The 20,801-nt window shown below is 27.9% G+C and overlaps 1 protein-coding gene across 1 annotated transcript; it reads left to right on the top strand.

The window, feature by feature from the left end:
* The first annotated feature begins 1,754 nt into the window (after positions 1 to 1,754).
* Positions 1,755 to 15,721, top strand: LOC145975010 (uncharacterized). The gene is made up of 11 exons (XM_083105135.1): positions 1,755 to 1,891; positions 2,414 to 2,971; positions 3,675 to 4,043; positions 4,220 to 4,404; positions 4,624 to 4,912; positions 5,751 to 5,917; positions 12,277 to 12,832; positions 13,545 to 13,913; positions 14,087 to 14,271; positions 14,488 to 14,776; positions 15,546 to 15,721. The coding sequence occupies exons 2-11, from the start codon at positions 2,452 to 2,454 to the stop codon at positions 15,719 to 15,721; spliced, it is 3,105 nt and encodes a 1,034-aa protein (XP_082961261.1). The 5' UTR covers positions 1,755 to 1,891; positions 2,414 to 2,451.
* Positions 15,722 to 20,801: the final 5,080 nt, after the last annotated feature.

The raw sequence follows: 20,801 nt of genomic DNA, 5'->3' as shown, positions 1-20,801 counted from the left end.
ATGACTTCTCTACTTTGGGCAGATTTACAATTGATAGAATATATCATTATCATTATTTATGCATTCTCACTTGTTACACATTTAATATTCTGCATATGAGTATTAGTGTGTCTGAATAAGATATTTTATGACTTTAAGATATTCCTCGGCCTTGATTTTATGCATTATATACAAGATGTCCTAAATAAAACAACATATCAGAATAACTCGTAAACGAAGTTAGAAAATAATTGTTTAAATAAAAATTACGGAGTATATAAGAGGCGAACTGAATATGATTACGTGATCACCTTACCATTTCATATATCGGTATAATTATTCGATTCATTTTCAGCTTTTTTGAAATGGAACTATCCTGATTTTTTTACATAAATCGATTCCTCGCAATATTCAGTGTAAATGATAAAGATACGATTATTAAAAATTGTAGGTGTGTGCGCGCGCGCGCGCGTGTGTGTGTGTGTGTGTGTAGTTTACGAGATACTTTATACTTTAATTTGGCATAATTCACATAATTTTACATAAATTATGAAATATCTCATAAAATATTCATTTTTTAATTATATTATGTCAATATTTTTATGCATAAAATAATGAGAGGAATCAATTGCAGAAAAACACAAAGTTGTTTTTAAGAAAAAAATATAATCTTTTGCAATGAATAGCTACATCTTATCCATTAATTGTTTAACAAAGTCTTTTTTCATAATTTCTCTTAATGTATAAAATAAAATAAGAGATAAGTAGATAGGAGATAAGTAGATTAAGAGATAAATATCTAATCATAAAATTTATCACAATAAAGAAATAAAAAAATGTTAAGGATTATATTATAATCTACAATGCGTGAAATTAAATTGAATGAGCAGCAATATTACTTTATAGTTGACAATGAATTCAGTATTACGTAAGTATGCATATAAAAGCGTTTATTGCTTTGCAAGAAACTAGTAGTATAGTAAAGATGTTTCCTTTCAATCAATAGTAACATTTATTAAATAACGAAACAAATCAGTTAATTAATGTCAAATTAAATTTTTACGTATTTGAATTAACACAGATAAAAAATATAATCTCAATATTCTTTAATATACATTTAGGATTTAAAAAATCCGATATATTTATTTTTGCAAAAATATTATTGATTATTCGAATGTCACTGAATGTTTAATTAATTGAACTTAAAGTTTTAAAATAAAACTCTATGTTTGATAGTGTGCAATATAAAAATATTTTAAAAAGAGTGCTACAACACAGTGCAATAACAACAATTATATAATGCCATAACAATTTTGAAAGACAGTATAAAATATTTAAGATTATAAAAAAATTAGATATTTCTAAAAAAATGCACTATTCTAGATAAAAATCTGATGTCAAGATAAATAATGAAAAGTCCGAAGAGAAATTAGCCTATTATCCTTATTATCCTATTATTTTGTTTTGATAGTAATTGCGAATCAAATTTCTTGTATAGAAAAATCCCAGACTGCTTAATAGCATACACTTTTCTTATTGAATTGATGACATTGAAATTAAGTTAAAATAATCATATTTACAGTTAATTATATATTTGCAATAAATGAAATAATTCATAATAATTGTGAACAACTACTGGAAGAAAGTCTTTTATGCGAGTGAGACAGCATAATTAGCTTGGCAATAAAGTTATTAAGAATTGCGTAATGTGAGTGATACATGATAACGAGTCATCAACGATATCACGAATAAAATAAATAAAGAGATATTGAAGACGATATATAAAGATGTTACGACGTATATTGCACTTAAGTTTATTCTGTCACTGCAACCAGTAGAAATCATAGCAATTCGCAAGACATAACTTCGGTTTTGAAACATTCTATTCGACAGTGAAAGTAGTGAGAACAGTGTGAGTAGTTGTTAAAACCAAGTTGCGTTCTACTTTGATATAAGAAACATATTAAAACCGACATATATTTTTGTTTCTAAATTTTAACTGAATAAAAATAAAAATTTCTATATATTTACAGATATTTATTGCTAAAAATTACTAATATAGATTGTTATTATACTGTAACAGTATTAATATGATCATCGAATGCATGAATTATGTGTTTCTGAGTTATAATTAATTGAATTGTAATGACAAAGGAAATAATATTTCTCTTATATAAGAAGAATAGAATCTCTCAGAAGACAATACATATGTCTCTAAAGAAATAAAAGCAGTTGGTTTAAAGGAGATACATGTCAGTTTTAGTGTCTTGTTCAATCAAGAGTATTAAATATTAATCACATTTACATATACATAATTCAATCATCTATTACATTACATTGTAAAAGAAGCAGTGGCATGTAATAATATCATTAAATTTGTTATTAAAAATTTTGCTACTGCAAGTCGATAAATTTAATATCTTTCATTTTATAGATAAGAGAATATATTTTTTTATAAATACAAGCTACAAAATGGCATTCATTACGACTTACTGGGGTCTGGATGGCATGATAGCCCTAACGGTTCTCATTATAACCGCCTATCTTTATATGACTCGTAAATTCAACTATTGGAAGAAACGAAACGTTGTGGAAGTATCACCGATGCCTTTCTGGGGCAATTTCAAGGAATGCGCGTTGTTAAAGATACCTCCTGGCTCTCTCATGAAGGATCTGTATACTCAAGCGAAGGGATTACCTTACATCGGCTTTTACATTATAGACGAACCCTGCTTGTTGATTCGCGATCGGGAAATGGTCAAGAATATTTTAGTAAAAGACTTTAGTCATTTTGCTGATCGAAACGGCTCGCCTAGTCCGAATGATCGTTTGGGTTTCGCCAATCTTTTCTTCTTAAAAAATCCAGCCTGGAAGGTAGTACGGGCGAAGTTGACGCCGATTTTCACGTCCGGCAAATTAAAGAAAATGTTCGAGTTGATGATTGAATGCGCTAAGAATTTGGAGACATATCTAGAATCTTTGAAAGTGGACGGTATGTGTTCGGAAAGATTTATTAAATATTATATATAACGTTGAGATATAAAGAATCTTACGGCAAAAATTGAGATAAATAAATCAATTTCTCTTTCATTTCGCTCTCCCCACATTTATAAAAATAAAAGTGATATAATAAGATGTAAAATATATATATTTCATATAAGAAATATTCATACCTTTATTTCTCAACTATTATCTTATAAATTATATTAATATTTATAAGAAAAATGAAAAGGTAATCTCTCGAGAAAAGAGAAAATAATATAATGGAACATATAAAACATTTCATATAAAGTGTCCACATTTTTTGCTTATCTCTCTTATAAATTACTTTTAATATTTTCGTATGAAAAATAATAAATAAATTCAATTGATAATTTTATATAATTTTACGCAATTTTTGATATATCTACTATTTATATATACATTTTTAATGGGGGAAAATCTTATATATTTTTATCATAAATCCATATTGAAAGAAAAAAATAGTTATAGTGTTATTTTAATTTAACAATTATTGGTGTGTGTGTGGAACCAACTATATAAGATTATTATTACTAACATTTATAATAATAACTAAAAAAATAAGAATATCAACTATAATTATTTTATTATATGATAATAAGTATACTTTTTTGTCGTATAATCTGCGTATAAATAATGTAAATAAAAGTCAATTTGGAATGCATTGCCAACAGGTGCAGAAAAGGAGATAGACATGAAGGACATAAGTGCTAAATTCACCACGGACATGATCGGCTCCACTGCGTACGGACTTAATGTAAACTCGTTGAACAATCCGAACGCTGAATTCCGGAAGTACGGTAAAATGATCTTCGACTACGGTTATATCCGCGGTTTCGAGATGCTCGCGGCGTTTTTCTTTCCAAACATAGCTCGTTGGGCTAATACGAAGATGTTTGGCAAGGATTCCAGCAATTTCCTACGTAAAGCCTTCTGGGAGACGATGGCTCAACGCATAGAGTCTGGCGTGAAGAGAAACGATCTCATAGATATTCTTATCGACCTAAAGAAAAATTACGATCATCAAAATATTGAAGGATTCAGTAAGTAAAATATACATGAAACGATGATGGCTCTTATAAAAAAAGGCGCATTAAGTTTTTTTAATTATATTTAATAAGAAGAAAATATTAATTTAAAAAGAGAGAAGGAATGTGTGTGTGAAAACAATAATTCAAAGATTTAAAGGATGAATTTAAAGGGGTGAATTAAATTTTAGAACTTGATGGTGATAATCTAGTAGCACAAGCAGTCGTTTTTTTCGTCGGCGGCTATGAAACATCTTCGACGACAATGGCTTTCACTTTGTACGAGCTCGCGTTACAACCGGAGATTCAGGATAAAGTTAGGAAAGAAATTCTTGACGCTCTCGACAAAAACGATAACACGGTTACATATGATATGGTAAGTGAACGTAATACATATGCTGTCAAAAAATCATTATTATTGACAAACGAGACACAAATTATATTAATAATATAATCATCAAGCTATCTCTTTCTCTTAAAACATTCACATCATTCATGAATAAGTCTTACACTAGGTTTATACATTTGAAGGTCTCGGTTTATCCGATTATTATTATATGTAATTGATGTGTATATATAATATTTGTTGTGTTAGGTATTGTCGCTACCGTACCTCGACATGGTGGTGTCCGAAGCATTAAGGATGTACCCGACGTTACCGTTCTTGGATCGCATGACAACCGAGACCTACAAGATGCCCAATTCTGACCTGGTTCTCGAGAAGGGAACGCCGATTTATATATCGATGCTCGGCATGCATGACGATCCAGAATATTTTCCCGATCCGGATAAGTTCGATCCGGAGCGATTCAACGAAGAGAACAAACGTAATAGACCGTCATGCGTCTACTTCCCATTCGGAGAAGGTCCGCGGGCATGCATAGGTAAGAAAAAATCGATTTAATTGTAAAATATAATACATATATATATCGATTAATTTTATTATCGCATTTCGAGACACATCAAAGAGGTGTTTTGGATAAAATGGGCAATTTCTGAACATATAAAGCAGATAAAAATAGTATAAAATTCTTTTACAACGCATGTTTTATTATCATTTTATTATCATTGTTTACTGTATCGATCAAATGGATTTTTCTCGAGTTTTGACAAAATAAAACAAGAGTTTCCTTTTTTAGAAAATAAAATATATATATATATATATAAAGAGAAAATCTAAAAGTATATTTAAAAATATAAAGGAAATTTATCGGCTTCAAAACTTTTATATAAATTAAAAGATTTAATTTAGTGGATCTTGGCTCTCCGACGTGACATCAAGAAATATATCACGCTATATATTTTAAAAACCCCTTTACTTAACCCCTTTACTTATAAAAATAATTATTACAAATTATTAAAATCTACAGAGCGATATAAACTTTATTTAAGAAAAATGCTTCTCAAATTTTAACTTTAAAGATAAATAATATCGTGATAAAGATATCGTTAAGAAAATCGTTATAGAAAAAAATTATAGAAACTTATGGAATTACTTTTATGAATTCTACGCTTACAAGAGATTGCCCTTTATCGAAACATCCTAAAAACATTTACAATCTACTACAAAAAAATATATACAAAAATTGATATATGTATTGATATAAAAATTGATATATGTATATAAAACATTTACAAAAAAATGAAACATTGCAAAAGAGCAATATTGTCACATACAAAAATTTTTCTTAAGAATTTTTATTACGCTTATGCATCCCATAGGTACCCGTTTGGGATTATTACAAACGAAACTTGGACTCATTAAAATCTTGAGCAAATACGAACTGACACCGAGCAAAAGAACTTTAATACCAATGGTACTTAATCCAAAAGCTTCTACAACGACACCATTAAATGGCGGTTTGTATCTCAATATTCGAAGAATTAACGCTAATTAAAGTTTGATAGAAGAATGTATTATTTTCAAGCCACATACACAAAACATAGACGATTCAATTCTGCATAATTTTCTTTATGATACGAAAACGCGGTTCGATGAATATGAATTATAAATATCATTTAGCACAAGACTCGAAAATGTATAAAAACGTATTATACAACATCAGAATGTATTTAAAAATACAAAAGAGAGAGAGAGAGAAATAAAAGCTATTTAAGAGCTTAACTCATTATGGCTTTTTATTAATGTATACATTATTAATATATATATATATATATATATATATATATATATATATATATATATATAATATATTTATTTATTATTTATTTATTAATATTATATTTATTTATTAATATATATATATATATATTGATAAATAAATACATAAATATATTTTTATTTCTATATTATCTTGTTGTCTCTGTTATTAATCATAAAAAGAAAGAATTTTTTATTAAAAAATTGCTCAAAAATACATACATCATCAATCAAATAGTTTTCTTTTAATCGTCGATATTGTAAATATATGTACACATATATAATATATGTAGAGTACATACTTATAGTACTAGATATTTCTTAACAATACTTTTGTTAAACTTTTCGATAAATTGTGAAAATATTATTACGATATTATATAAGTTCTAAAGATATTTTTAATAAAATGTAATAAATGTTTAAAACCAAGTATTTTGAATTATTTTCAACGTCTCATATTTTAAAAAATTTCACTGAATTAATATTATCTGGATTAATTGCAATGGAAAGATCGCATTAATATTATATGAGTATCAGACATTTTATTAGACATTTTTTATGACATTAATTTTTATATATTTTAATTAAAAGTATAAATAATAGAAAAATTCTCCAGATATATATATATATATATATATATATATATATATATATATGTTTCCATATAAATACTTTACTGTGACAAGTCATTGTGACGCTTCATGTTAAACAGACTAACAGACAATTGGCCGCTAGAATTAAAAAACATCAATCTAATTTTAATAGATTGATGTTTAGATTTCTTGACAATAGTGTCAACGCATAGATTACTTGGCCACGATTTTAAGTGGGAAGACACAACAATTCTAGATCCTATATAAAGAGTCCTCATATAGGAAAAGACTAGCGAACAGAAATGCTGCATATCTGCCAACAAAAAACTGGATTAAATATACACAACGACACGGAAATCCTAGATAATTCTTACCTGCTTATTCCTGCTGTTCAATAAATGCCAACTAATTTCAAAAACTCCCGCCAGTTCTTCGCCATCCTCCCCCTAGTATTTCCTCCATCATCCCCCTCCATTTTCCCCTTTCTCCTTCCTCTCACACCTGTCTCTTACATCCTTTGCTATCAGTACTATTTTAGTCTACCTAGTTAAACTAAAATAGCGTTCACATTCTTTACTTTCTCCGCAGAGCTTTCTTCTATCTCTCCTTTTATACTTTTTTGTACGTATTATTATAACGATTTTTGCGCTTACATTCAAGTCGTCAGTAATAATTACGATTTCTTTTTATTGTTTTTTTCTAATTATTGTTTCCCGTGTTTTTTTCTTCTATTTATTGTAAGCTATCCACAAAGCATAAAAGCCTATTTGCCAACTGATAGTTGACATGTTTTAGTAGTATTTTAGTGACATATTTTAGTAACTTGAAGTCGACTTTTTAAGTCGACATTTAGTTAACTATTTCTAGTATGGTCTATTGTCGATTTAAACAGTCGACTAAAGATGGACCATTTTCAGGAAATTGAAAGTCGCTTTTCGGCAAAACAAATCAATTAAAAAATATCTTTTCGTTTTATCAAAAGAGACAACATAAGAAAAATCTTTTCGTCACCTCTTTGGGCAGTTTCTGTAAATATTTTTTTGTTAATGTGCTTGACTTAGTTTATTCGATTTGATTGTGCTTGCTCCGTTTTGTGCTTTTCTTTCTTACAGGCTTCAACCTCATCTAAGCTTGTAAAGTTAAGTTTATTGGAATGTGAGAATTGATAACGATAAGCGGTACTTTCTTTTCGAATATTATAATGCTATATTTGCATATTTTTATTTACTTTCATTTATTTTTTATTCTTACATGTGCGATCATATTTAACATTCTCTCTTATTTATGTGAGTGAGTTTTAAATTACTCGACCGTTCATATATATCTATACGATTATTTCTATACTTTATATATATTACTGCACTTGCCTCTTTAAATCACTTCTTATTATTATATTATTTTGTTTTCGTATACTCTGTGTAAGCCATTAGGGACAAAAGATTCGAAAGGGATTGAAACATATGTTTGTCGTTATTATGTATTTGATTTGATTGTTGTGACCGAAAAAATTTTTTCTTCTTTTTGTTAATTAATGTAATCTATTTCTGTCATTGCTTTATTAAAGAATTAAGTTCACGTTATTACATCCTACATTACGGTCCTCAACCCTTTTTATTATAATTTTTAATTTGTTATCACACACGGACCGTTTTTTTTCTTAGTAATGTATTTATTTTTTTACAAATTACTATAATCAAAAGATATATGACGCTATTAGATTGAAAAATTTATGCCCCTGGGCAGAAAACGTTTTATAAAAATCCTACAAGGTAGCTTGTATCATATTTAGTGATGATGATATATTAATCTAAATGATATGTTAATGATGATATCTTGTCATACATATTTAATATTCTGTGTATGAGTATTAGTGTCGGTGTCTGAATCAATAAGATATTTTATGACTCTAAAATATTCCTCGGCCTTGATTTTATATTATATATAAGATATCCTAAATAAAACAATATATCAGAATAACTCGTAAACGAAGTTAGAAAATAATTGTTCAAATAAAAAATTGCGGCGTATATAGGAGGCAAACTGAATATGATAACGTGACCCCTACCATTTCATATTTCGGCGTACAACTATCCGACTCATTGTCAGTTTTTTTAAATGGAACCATCTTAATTTTTTTACATAGATCGCAATATTCAGCGTAAATTATAAAGATAGAATTATCAAAAATTGTGTGTGTGTGTGTGTGTGTGTGTGTAGTTTACGAGATATTTTATACTTTGATTTGACATAATTATACGTAAACTATGAAATATCTCGTAAAATATTCATTTTTTAATTATATTACGTCAATATTTTTATGCATAAAATAATGAGAGGAATCAATTGCAGAAAACCACAGAGTTGTTTTTAAGACCAAAATATGAATTTTTGCAACAAACAGGTACATCTATTCATTGACTATTTAACAATTTAAAGTCTTTTTTCATAATTTCTCTCAATGTTAAAAATAAAATAAGAGATAAGTAGATAGGAGATAAGTAGTTTAGGAGATAAATATCTAATCATAAAATTTATCACAATTGAACAATAAAGAAATAAAAAAATTAGATATCTTTGAAATGTTAAGGATTATATTATAATCTACGTTATATTATAACGTAGATTATAATATAATCTACGTTATAATATAACATAGATTATAATATATTATAATAAATATATATAAATTAGATTAACGTAGATTATAATATATTATAATAAATATATATAAATTATAATCTACGTTATAATATAACGTAGATTATAATTTATATATATTTATTGATTCACAACACGACTTATTCACAATAAGACTTGTTATTAAAGCAAACACCTTTACTATACTACTAGTTTCTTGCAATGCAATAAACGCTTTTATATGCACACTTACGTAATACTGAACTCATTGTCAATTATAAAGTAATATTGCTGGTCATTGAATTTAATTTCACGCATTATAGATTATAATATAATCTATAATTAAGTCTATATAGTTAAGGATATAGTTAAGGATTATATTATAATCTACGTTATATTATAACGTAGATTATAATATAATCTACGTTATAATATAACGTAGATTATAATATAATTCTTAACTATAGACTTAATTATAGATATAATATAATCCTTAACTATAGATATAATATAATCCTTAACTATAGACTTAATTATAGATTATATTATAATCTATAATGCGTGAAATTAAATTGAATGACCAGCAATATTACTTTATAATTGACAATGAGTTCAGTATTACGTAAGTGTGCATATAAAAGCGTTTATTGCATTGCAAGAAACTAATAGTATAGTAAAGATGTTTGCTTTAATAACAAGTCTTATTGTGAATAAGTCGTGTTGTGAATCAATAAATATATATAAATATTTTTGTTATCTATAGTGAGTACTATTTATCCTATGCAAGTGCAAAATTCTTTCTTCACTTATTGATTTTATGCGTCGTATTTTATGTTGATTTTATGTTGCTGCCACTGTTTTATATTTGTAGGAAATTCGAAAATCATAATTGTATCGATTAAGAAATGATAAGTATAATATTTATTAAGAATAATTTCATGTTTCTATAATATTTATTATACTACAATTTTACAAATCAATAGCAACATTTATTAAATAACGAAACAAATCAGTTAATTAATGTCAAATTAAATTTTTATGTATTTGAATTAACACAGATAAAAAATATAATCTCAATATTCTTTAATATACATTTAGGATTAAAAAAATCCGATATATTAATTTTTGCAAAAATATTATTGATTATTCGAATGTCACTAAATGTTTAATTAATTGAACTTAAAGTTTTAAAATGAAACTCTATGTTTGATAGTGTGCAATATAAAAATATTTTAAAAAGAGTGCCCCCCTACAACACAGTGCTATAACAACAATTATATAATGCCATAACAATTTTGAAAGACAGTATAAAATATTTAAGATTATAAAAAAATTAAATATTTCTAAAAAAAAATGCACTATTCTAGATAAAAATCTGATGTCAAGATAAATAATGAAAAGTCCGAAGAGAAATTAGCCTATTATCCTTATTATCCTATTATTTTGTTTTGATAGTAATTGCGAATCAAATTTCTTGTATAGAAAAATCCCAGACTGCTTAATAACATACGCTTTTTTTATTGAATTGATGACATATTGAAATTACATCAAAATTAATCATATTTACAGTTAATTATATATTTGCAATAAATGAAATAATTCATAATAATTGTGAACAACTACCGCAAGAAAGTCTTTTATGCGAATGAGACAGCATAATTAGCTTGGCAATATAGTTATTAAGAATTGCGTGCGTAATGTGAGTGATACATGATAACAAGTCATCAACGATATTACGAATAATATAAAAAAAGAGATATTGAAGAAAATATATAAAGATGCTACGACGTATATTGCACTTAAGTTTATTCTGTCACTGCAACCAGTAGAAGTCATAGCAATTCGCAAGACATAACTTCGGTTTTTAAACATTCTATTCGACAGTGAAAGTAGTGAGAACAGTGTGAGTAGTTGTTAAAAGCAAGTTGCGTTCTACTTTGATATAAGAAACATATTACAACCGACATATATTTTTGTTTCTAAATTTTAACTGAATAAAAATAAAAATTTCTATAGATTTACAGATATTTATTGCTATAAATTACTAATATAGATTGTTATTATACTGTAACAGTCTTAATATATGATCATCGAATGCATGAATTATGTGTTTCTGAGTTATAATTAATTGAATTGTAATAAACAAAGGAAATAATATTTCTCTTATATAAGAAGAATAGAATCTCTCAGAAGATACATATGTCTCTAAAGAAATAAAAGCAGTTGGTTTAAAGGAGATACATGTCAGTTTTAGTGTCTTGTTCAATCAAGTGTATTAAATATTAATCACATTTACATATAATTCAATCATCTATTACAGTATACAGCGTAAAGATGGCGGAAGATGGCGTTATACTTTAATTTAACATATATTTGTAGGCGACCGAGAAGTATCGAGTTGAGGGGTCTGAATAACTCAGTAGTAAGAGCAGTCGCCCGGCAAGCGAAAGACTCGGGTTCGATTCCCGATTCAGCGACTTTCAGCCCGATATTTTTCTCGCCTACAACACTACAGGGGGGAAATAGAGGAATAATAATTAAATAATTTCTCGAATTGAGAATTATTTAAAATTTACTTGTTATCGTACCAAGAAAATTTTGTGCTTTGTGCACACAAATAAATTTAAACGAAAACTTAATTCTCGTTGAACTTACGCACTACCATCCGCGTTTGGCTCTGATGGCCCGTTTAAAATTTAAGTTTATATTTTAATATACAGAGCCTAATTTCTTATAGTTATTACATATATTCTAAAGGAAGCAGTGGCATGTAACAATAACAATGATATCATTAAAATTGTTATTAAAAATTTTGCTACTGCAAGTCGATAAATTTAATATCTTTCATTTTATAGATAAGAGAATATACTTTTTTATAAACACAAGCTACAAAATGGCATTCATTACGACTTACTGGGGTCTGGATGGCATGATAGCCCTAACGGTTCTCATTATAACCGCCTATCTTTATATGACTCGTAAATTCAACTATTGGAAGAAACGAAACGTTGTGGAAGTATCACCGATGCCTTTCTGGGGCAATTTCAAGGAATGCGCGTTGTTAAAGATACCTCCTGGCTCTCTCATGAAAGATCTTTATACTCAAGCGAAGGGACTACCTTACATCGGCTTCTACATTATAGACGAGCCCTGCTTGTTAATTCGCGATCGGGAAATGGTCAAGAATATTTTAGTAAAAGACTTTAGTTATTTTGCTGATCGAAACGGCTCGCCTAGTCCGAATGATCGTTTGGGTTTCGCCAATCTTTTCTTCTTAAAAAATCCGGCCTGGAAGGTATTACGGGCGAAGTTGACGCCGATTTTCACGTCCGGTAAATTAAAGAAAATGTTCGAGTTGATGATTGAATGCGCTAAGAATTTGGAGACGTATCTGGAATCTTTGAAAGTGGACGGTATGTGTTCGCAAAGATTTATTAAATATTATATATAACATTGAGATATAAAGAATCTTACGGCAAAAATTGTGATAAATAAATCAATTTCTCTTTCATTTCGCTCTGCCCACTTTTATAAAAATAAAAGTGCTGTAATAAGATGTAAAATATATATATTTCATATAAGAAATATTCATATCTTTATTTCTCAACTATTATCTTATAAATTATATTAACATTTATAAGAAAAATGAAAAGGTAATCTCTCGAAAAAAGGGAGAGTAATATAATGAAACATATAAAACATTTCATATAAAGTGTCCACATTTATTGCTTATCTCTCTTATAAATTACTTTAATATTTTCGTATGAAAAATAATAAATAAATTCAATTGATAATTTTATATAATTTTATATAATTTTACGCAATTTTTGATATATCTACTATTTATATATACATTTTTAATGGGGGGGAAAATCTTATATATTTTTTTCATAAATCCGTATTGAGAGAAAGAAATATAGTGTTATTTTAATTTAACAATTATTGGTGTGTGTGTGTAAAACCAACTATATAAGATTATTATTACTAACATTTATAATAATAACTAAAAAAATAAAAATATCAACTATAATTATATTATTATATGATAATAAATATACTTTTTTGTCGTATAATCTGCGTATAAATAATGTAAATAAAAGTTAATTTGGAATGCATTGCCAACAGATGCAGAAAAGGAGATAGACATAAAGGACATAAGTGCTAAATTCACCACGGACATGATCGGCTCCACTGCGTACGGACTTAATGTAAACTCGTTGAACAATCCGAACGCTGAATTCCGGAAGTACGGTAAAATGATCTTCGACTATGGTTATATCCGCGGTTTCGCGATGCTCGCGGCGTTTTTCTTTCCAAATATAGCTCGTTGGGCTAATACGAAGGTGTTTGGCAAGGATTCCAGCAATTTCCTACGTAAAGCCTTCTGGGAGACGATGACTCAACGCATAGAGTCTGGCGTGAAGAGAAACGATCTCATAGATATTCTTATCGACCTAAAGAAAAATTACGGTCATCAAAATATTGAAGGATTCAGTAAGTAAAATATATTATACATGGGCTCTTTATAAAAGAACGCGCATTAAGTTTTTTTAATTATATTTAATAAGAAGAAAATATTAATCTAATAAGGAGACAGAAAATGTGTGTGTGAAAACAATAATTTAAAGATTTAAAGGATGAATTTAAAGGGGTGAATTAAATTTTAGAATTTGATGGTGACGATCTAGTAGCACAAGCAGTCATTTTTTTCACCGGCGGTTATGAAACCTCTTCGACGACAATGGCTTTCACTTTATACGAGCTCGCGTTACAACCGGAGATTCAGGGTAAACTTAGAAAAGAGATTCTTGACGAGCTCAACAAAAACAATGACACGGTTACATATGATATGGTAAGTGAACGTGATACATATCCTGTCAAAAAATCATTATTATTAACAAATGAAACACAAATTATATCAATATAATCATCAAGCTATCTCTTTCCCTTAAAACATTCACATCATTCATGAATAAGTCTTACACTAGGTTTATACATTTGAAGGTCTCGGTTTATCCGATTATTATTATATGTAATTGATGTGTATATATAATATTTGTTGTGTTAGGTATTGTCGCTACCGTACCTCGACATGGTGGTGTCCGAAGCATTAAGGATGTACCCGACGTTACCGTTCTTGGATCGCATGACAACCGACACCTACAAGATGCCGAATTCTGACCTGGTTGTCGAGAAGGGAACGCCGATTTATATATCGATGCTCGGCATGCATGTCGATCCAGAATATTTTCCCGATCCGGATAAGTTCGATCCGGAGCGATTCAACGAAGAGAACAAACGTAATAGACCGTCATGCGTCTACTTCCCATTCGGAGAAGGTCCGCGGGCATGCATAGGTAAGAAAAAATCGATTTAATTGTAAAATATAATACATATATATATCGATTAATTTTATTATCGCATTTCGAGACACAAAGAGGTGTTTTGGATAAGATGGGCAATTTCTGAACATATAAAGCAGATAAAAATAATATAAAATTCTTTTACAACGCATGTTTTATTATCATTGTTTACTCTATCGATCAAATGGATTTTTCTCGAGTTTGGACAAAATAAAACAAGAGTTTCCTTTTTTAGAAAAAAAATGTATATATAAAGAGAAAATCTAAAAGTATATTTAAAAATATGAAGGAAATTTATCGGCTTCAAAACTTTTATATAAATTAAAAGATTTAACTTAGTGGATCTTGGCTCTCCGACGTGACATCAAGAAATATATCACGCTATATATTTTAAAAACCCCTTTACTTAACATAAAAATAATTATTACAAATTATTAAAATCTACAGAGCGATATAAACTTTATTTAAGAAAAATGCTTTTCAAATTTTAACTTTAAAGATAAATAATATCGTGATAGAGATATCGTTATAGAAAAAAATTATAGAAACTTATGGAATTATTTTTATCAATTCTATGCTTACGAGAGATTGCCCTTTATCGAAACTTCCTAAAAACATTTACAATCTACTACAAAAAAATATATAAAAAAATTGATATATGTATATAAAACATTTACAAAAAAATGAAATATTGCAAAAGAGCAATATTGTCACATACAAAAATTTTTCTTAAGAATTTTATTTACTCTTATGCATCCCATAGGTACCCGTTTGGGATTATTACAAACGAAACTTGGACTCATTAAAATCTTGAGCAAATACGAACTGACACCGAGCAAAAGAACTTTAATACCAATGGTATTTAATCCAAAAGCTTCTACAACGACACCATTAAATGGCGGTTTGTATCTCAATATTCGAAGAATTAACGCTAATTAAAGTTTGATAAAAGAATGTATTATTTTCAAGCCACATACACAAAACATAGACGATTCAATTCTGCATAATTTTCTTTATGATATGAAAACGCGGTTCGATGAATATGAATTATAAATATCATTTAGCACAAGACTCGAAAATGTATAAAAACGTATTATAAAACATCAGAATGTATTTAAAAATACAAAAAAGAGAGAGAGAGAAATAAAAGCTATTTAAGAACTTAACTCATTATGGCTTTTTATTAATGTATACATTATTAATATATATATTAGTAAATAAATACATAAATATATTTCTATTTCTATATTATCTTGTTGTCTTTGTTATTAATCATAAAAAGAAAGAATTTCTTATTAAAAAATTGCTCAAAAATATATACATCATCAATAAAATAGTTTTCTTTTAATCGTCGATATTGTAAATATATGTACACATATATAATACATGTAGAGTACATACTTATAGTACTAGATATTTCTTAACAATACTTTTGCTAAACTTTTCGGTAAGATGTGAAAATATTATTACGATATTATATAAGTTCTAAAGATATTTTTAAAAAAATGTAATAAATGTTTAAAACCAAAGTATTTTGAATTATTTTCAACGCCTCATATTTTAAAAAATTTCACCGAATTAATATTATCTAGACTAGTTGCAATCGAAAGATTGCATTAATATTATATGACACAAGTGTCAGACATTTTATTAGACATTTTTTATGGCATTAATTTTTATATATTTTATTTAAAAGTATAAATAATAGAAAAATTCCAGATATATATATATGTTTCCATATAAATACTTTACTGTGACATGTCATTGTAACGCTTCATGTTAAACAGACTAACAGACAATTGGCCGCCAGAATTAAAGAACATCAATCTAATTTTAATAGATTGATGTTTAGATTTCTTGACAATAGTGTCAACGCATAGATTACTTGGCCACGATTTTAAGTGGGAAGACACAACAATTCTAGATCCTATATAAAGAGTCCTCATATAGGAAAAGACTAGCAAACAGAAATGCTGCATATCTGCCAACAAAGAATTGGATTAAATATACACAACGACACGGAAATCCTAGATAATTCTTACCTGCTTATTATCAATAAATGCCAACTAATTTCAAAAACTCCCGCCAGTTTTTCGCCATCTTCCACCTAGTATTTCCTCCATCATCCCCCTCCATTTTCCCCTTTCTCCTTCCTCTCACACCTGTCTCTTACATCCTTTGCTATCAGTACTATTTTAGTCTACCTAGTTAAACTAAAATAGCGTTCACATTCTTTACTTTCTCCGCAGAGCTTTCTTCTATCTCTCCTTTTATATTTTTTTGTACGTATTATTATAATGATTTTTGCGCTTACATTCAAGTCGTCAGTAATAATTACGAATTTTTTTTATTGTTTTTTTCTAATTATTGTTTCCCGTGTTTTTTTCTTCTATTTATTGCAAGCTACCCACAAAGCATGAAAGCCTATCTGCCGACTGATAGTTGACATTTTTTAGTCAACTTGAAGTCGACTTGAAGTCGACTTTTTAAGTCGACGTTTAGTTAACTATTTTTAGTATGGTCTATTGTCGATTTAAACGATCGACTGTAAGTCGACTAAAGGTCGACCATTTTCAGGAAATTGGAAGCTTTTCGGCAAAACAAATCGATTAAAAAATATCTTTTCGTTTTATCAAAAAAGACAACATAAAAAAGATCTTTTCGTCACCTTGTTCGTCACATCTTTTTTTTTTAATTTTTTAATATATTATTACATGCTTTTTAATATATATACAATATATTATAATTATTATTATTTAAATTAAATTGAACATTTTCAAAGACTTGGTAAATTTAATTTCATTATTCTATAATTGTATTATATGTAATAATATTATATAATTAAAGTATAGTAAAATTAAATCGATCAAGTTTTTGAGAAATGTGATTATTAAAATAAAAATTTAGTAGTTATCCACTCGCGCGTAATATTATTAAAATATTGTAATGTTCGAAAATGGTGATGAATTTGTGAAATGACGATTGATAGAGAATCAAGATCATTTCTGGAAATTGAAATCAAACGATCGTTAGGCAAATTAAAATTAACACTAAAGTCTCCTTCCAGAAACCTTTTCAACAAGTTCAGAATGGACCCAAATTAGTCAGTACACCGTTGTACAAAATGAAAGAGGAAATGGAAAGAAAGTCAAAAACGGACTATCCATATAGAGAGACAATTGGAAGTTTATTGTATCTGACTACCAACATATCCCGAGCACAAGCTGTGGGATTTACTAGCAGGTACGTAAATAATCCGACAGATAAAAGAATAACAGATATTAAACGAATTTTCACGATAATTTAACTTCTTGGAAAAACAGTATTAGCTAAATTGAATATAAATTATCAGAGCGCGATCAAATTAATAAAAGATGGCGTAGTAAAATGAAGAACAAAATATATTGACGTTAAATATCGTTTCATACACAGAAAAGTAAACAAAAAGTCATTAAAATAGAATATTGTCCAACTAGCAGACTTGTTCACGAAACCACTTAATAAAACTAAATTTGATTTGTGCAGAAATGCTTTAGTAAATTAAAGAGATTAGAATTAAAAGTTAGTAACAGTATTAGTAGTAATATAGTAATAGTAATAATATAATAGAGTAGTAATAAGTAAATCAGTATTATAAAAGATCTCCTGATAGTTTTTGAAATTTGAGTCTTTCTTTTTTGAGTTTTTCTTTTTGCGAATATTTTTGTTAGATATCTATATATTTTTAAATTTATTTTACAATTTTATTTTATAATTTTTGGTTTATATAAGTTGAGCGAAATATTAAAAAAAAAGGAGGATGTTGGGAAATAATTTTTAAGATAATTGAATAAACATCGCGCATGAATAAACATGATCAGACGTAAGCACTGCTGACGAATTTGGGAGAGAGCATCTACGTGGCACGCACGAAACGCTTTTTGCTTTTGTTTCAAGCCTCGTGGTGATCAATACTCTTTGTCTTGTGCTAATCGTGCGATTACAAGTAGTGATTCTTGTTGCTAATATAAAGTAAGACTGTTTTGTACAAATTAACTCAAACATTTAATGTACAGTATTGTACAAAAGAACAGTAGATTATTTATAGTTATTTTTCTTAAAATTGGCGTACATTTTCATTTCACCAGGTGCTCGTGGCATTTAGCTGACACACGAATTCCACCGCCGAATTCCAACAATAATCCTAAACTCAACATTTGAATATATAATAAATATCATACAAGATACAAAAATCAAATATAAATATATCTGACACAATCTGTTAGAGCAATAGTGTAAAAAATTGTTTTACGAGCGTTAGCTTAATACGTGACATCGTTAATGGTACATTATTAATCGGTGCGCATGCTCTTGTAAGTATTTATTGATATTTTAAATATATCTATTAAGTTATATTTCTAAATACTTTTTTGTTAATGTGCTTAGCTTAGTTTATTTGATTTGCTTGCTCCGTTTTGTACTTTTCTTTTTTCAGGCTTCAACGTCATCGAAGCTTTTAATACCTTCAAGAAATTGGAATATCGAAGAGTCCCCACGAGATATCTCCTTATATTTCTTTTGTATCACAGTTTTAATTTAATATCAACTGTGACTTCTATACTTTGGACAGACACTCTTAAATTTTTGGAGTTTCGTGGAATTTATAAATTTTTCCTAAGTTTTTTGGAATGTGAGAATTGATAACGAGGTAAGCGGTACTTTCTTTTCGAATATTTCAATACTATATTTGCATATTTTCATTTATTTTCATTTAGTTTTTATTCTTACATGTGCGATCATATTTAACATTCTCTCTTATTTATGTGAGTGAGTTTTAAATTACTCGACCGTTCATATATATCTATACGATTATTTCTATACTTTATATATATTACTGCACTTGCCTCTTTAAATCACTTCTTATTATTATATTATTTTGTTTTCGTATACTCTGTGTAAGCCATTAGGGACAAAAGATTCGAAAGGGATTGAAACATATGTTTGTCGTTATTATGTATTTGATTTGATTGTTGTGACCGAAAAAATTTTTTCTTCTTTTTGTTAATTAATGTAATTTATTTCTGTCATTGCTTTATTAAATAATTAAGTTCACGTTATTACATCCTACGTTACGGTCATCAATCTTTTTTATTATAATTTTTAATTCGTTATCACACACACGGACCGTTTTTTTTCTTAGTAATGTATTTATTTTTTTGCAAATTACTATAATCAGAAGATATATGACGCTATTAGATTGAAAAATGTATGCCCCTGGGCAGAAAATGTTCTATAAAAATCCTACAAGGTAGTTTGTATCATATTTAGTGATGATGATATATTAATCTAAATGATATATTAATGATGATTATATCTTGTCACATACATATTTAGTATTCTGTGTATGAGTATTAGTGTGTGTACCTGAAAATCAATAAGATATTTTATGACTCTAAAATATTCCTCGGCCTTGATTTTATATTATATATAAGATATCCTAAATAAAATAATATATCAGAATAACTCGTAAACGAAGTTAGAAAATAATTGTTCAAATAAAAAATTGCGGCGTATATAGGAGGCAAACTGAATATGATAACGTGACCCCTACCATTTCATATTTCGGCGTACAACTATCCGACTCATTGTCAGTTTTTTTAAATGGAACCATCTTAATTTTTTTACATAGATCGCAATATTCAGCGTAAATTATAAAGATAGAATTATCAAAAAAAGTGTGTGTGTGTGTGTGTGTGTGTGTGTGTGTGTGTGTGTGTGTGTGTGTGTGTGTGTGTGTGTGTGTGTGTGTGTGTGTAGTTTACGAAATATTTTATACTTTGATTTGACATGATTATACGTAAACTATGAAATATCTCGTAAAATATTCATTTTTTAATTATATTACGTCAATATTTTTATGCATAAAATAATGAGAGGAATCAATTGCAGAAAACCACAGAGTTGTTTTCAAGACCAAAATATGAATTTTTGCAACAAACAGTTACATCTATTCATTATATGTCATTAAAAGTCTTTTTTC

Source organism: Camponotus vicinus, unplaced genomic scaffold (genome assembly GCF_025532165.1).
Source record: "Camponotus vicinus isolate PSW18456_S1 unplaced genomic scaffold, iyCamVici1.0 SCAF_7, whole genome shotgun sequence".
In the NCBI taxonomy this organism is placed as follows: Eukaryota; Metazoa; Arthropoda; class Insecta; order Hymenoptera; family Formicidae; genus Camponotus; species Camponotus vicinus.
Note: the sequence above shows the minus strand (reverse complement) of the source record. Positions and strands in the feature narration are given on the sequence as shown.

Excerpts from the sequence above, each read along its gene's own strand:
- LOC145975010 (XM_083105135.1), top strand. The coding sequence starts at position 2,452 with ATGGCATTCATTACGACTTACTGGGGTCTGGATGGCATGATAGCCCTA. Across the intron at positions 4,044-4,219 it reads TCAAAATATTGAAGGATTCA|AACTTGATGGTGATAATCTA; the intron begins GTAAGTAAAATA and ends ATTAAATTTTAG. Across the intron at positions 14,272-14,487 it reads ACACGGTTACATATGATATG|GTATTGTCGCTACCGTACCT; the intron begins GTAAGTGAACGT and ends TTGTTGTGTTAG.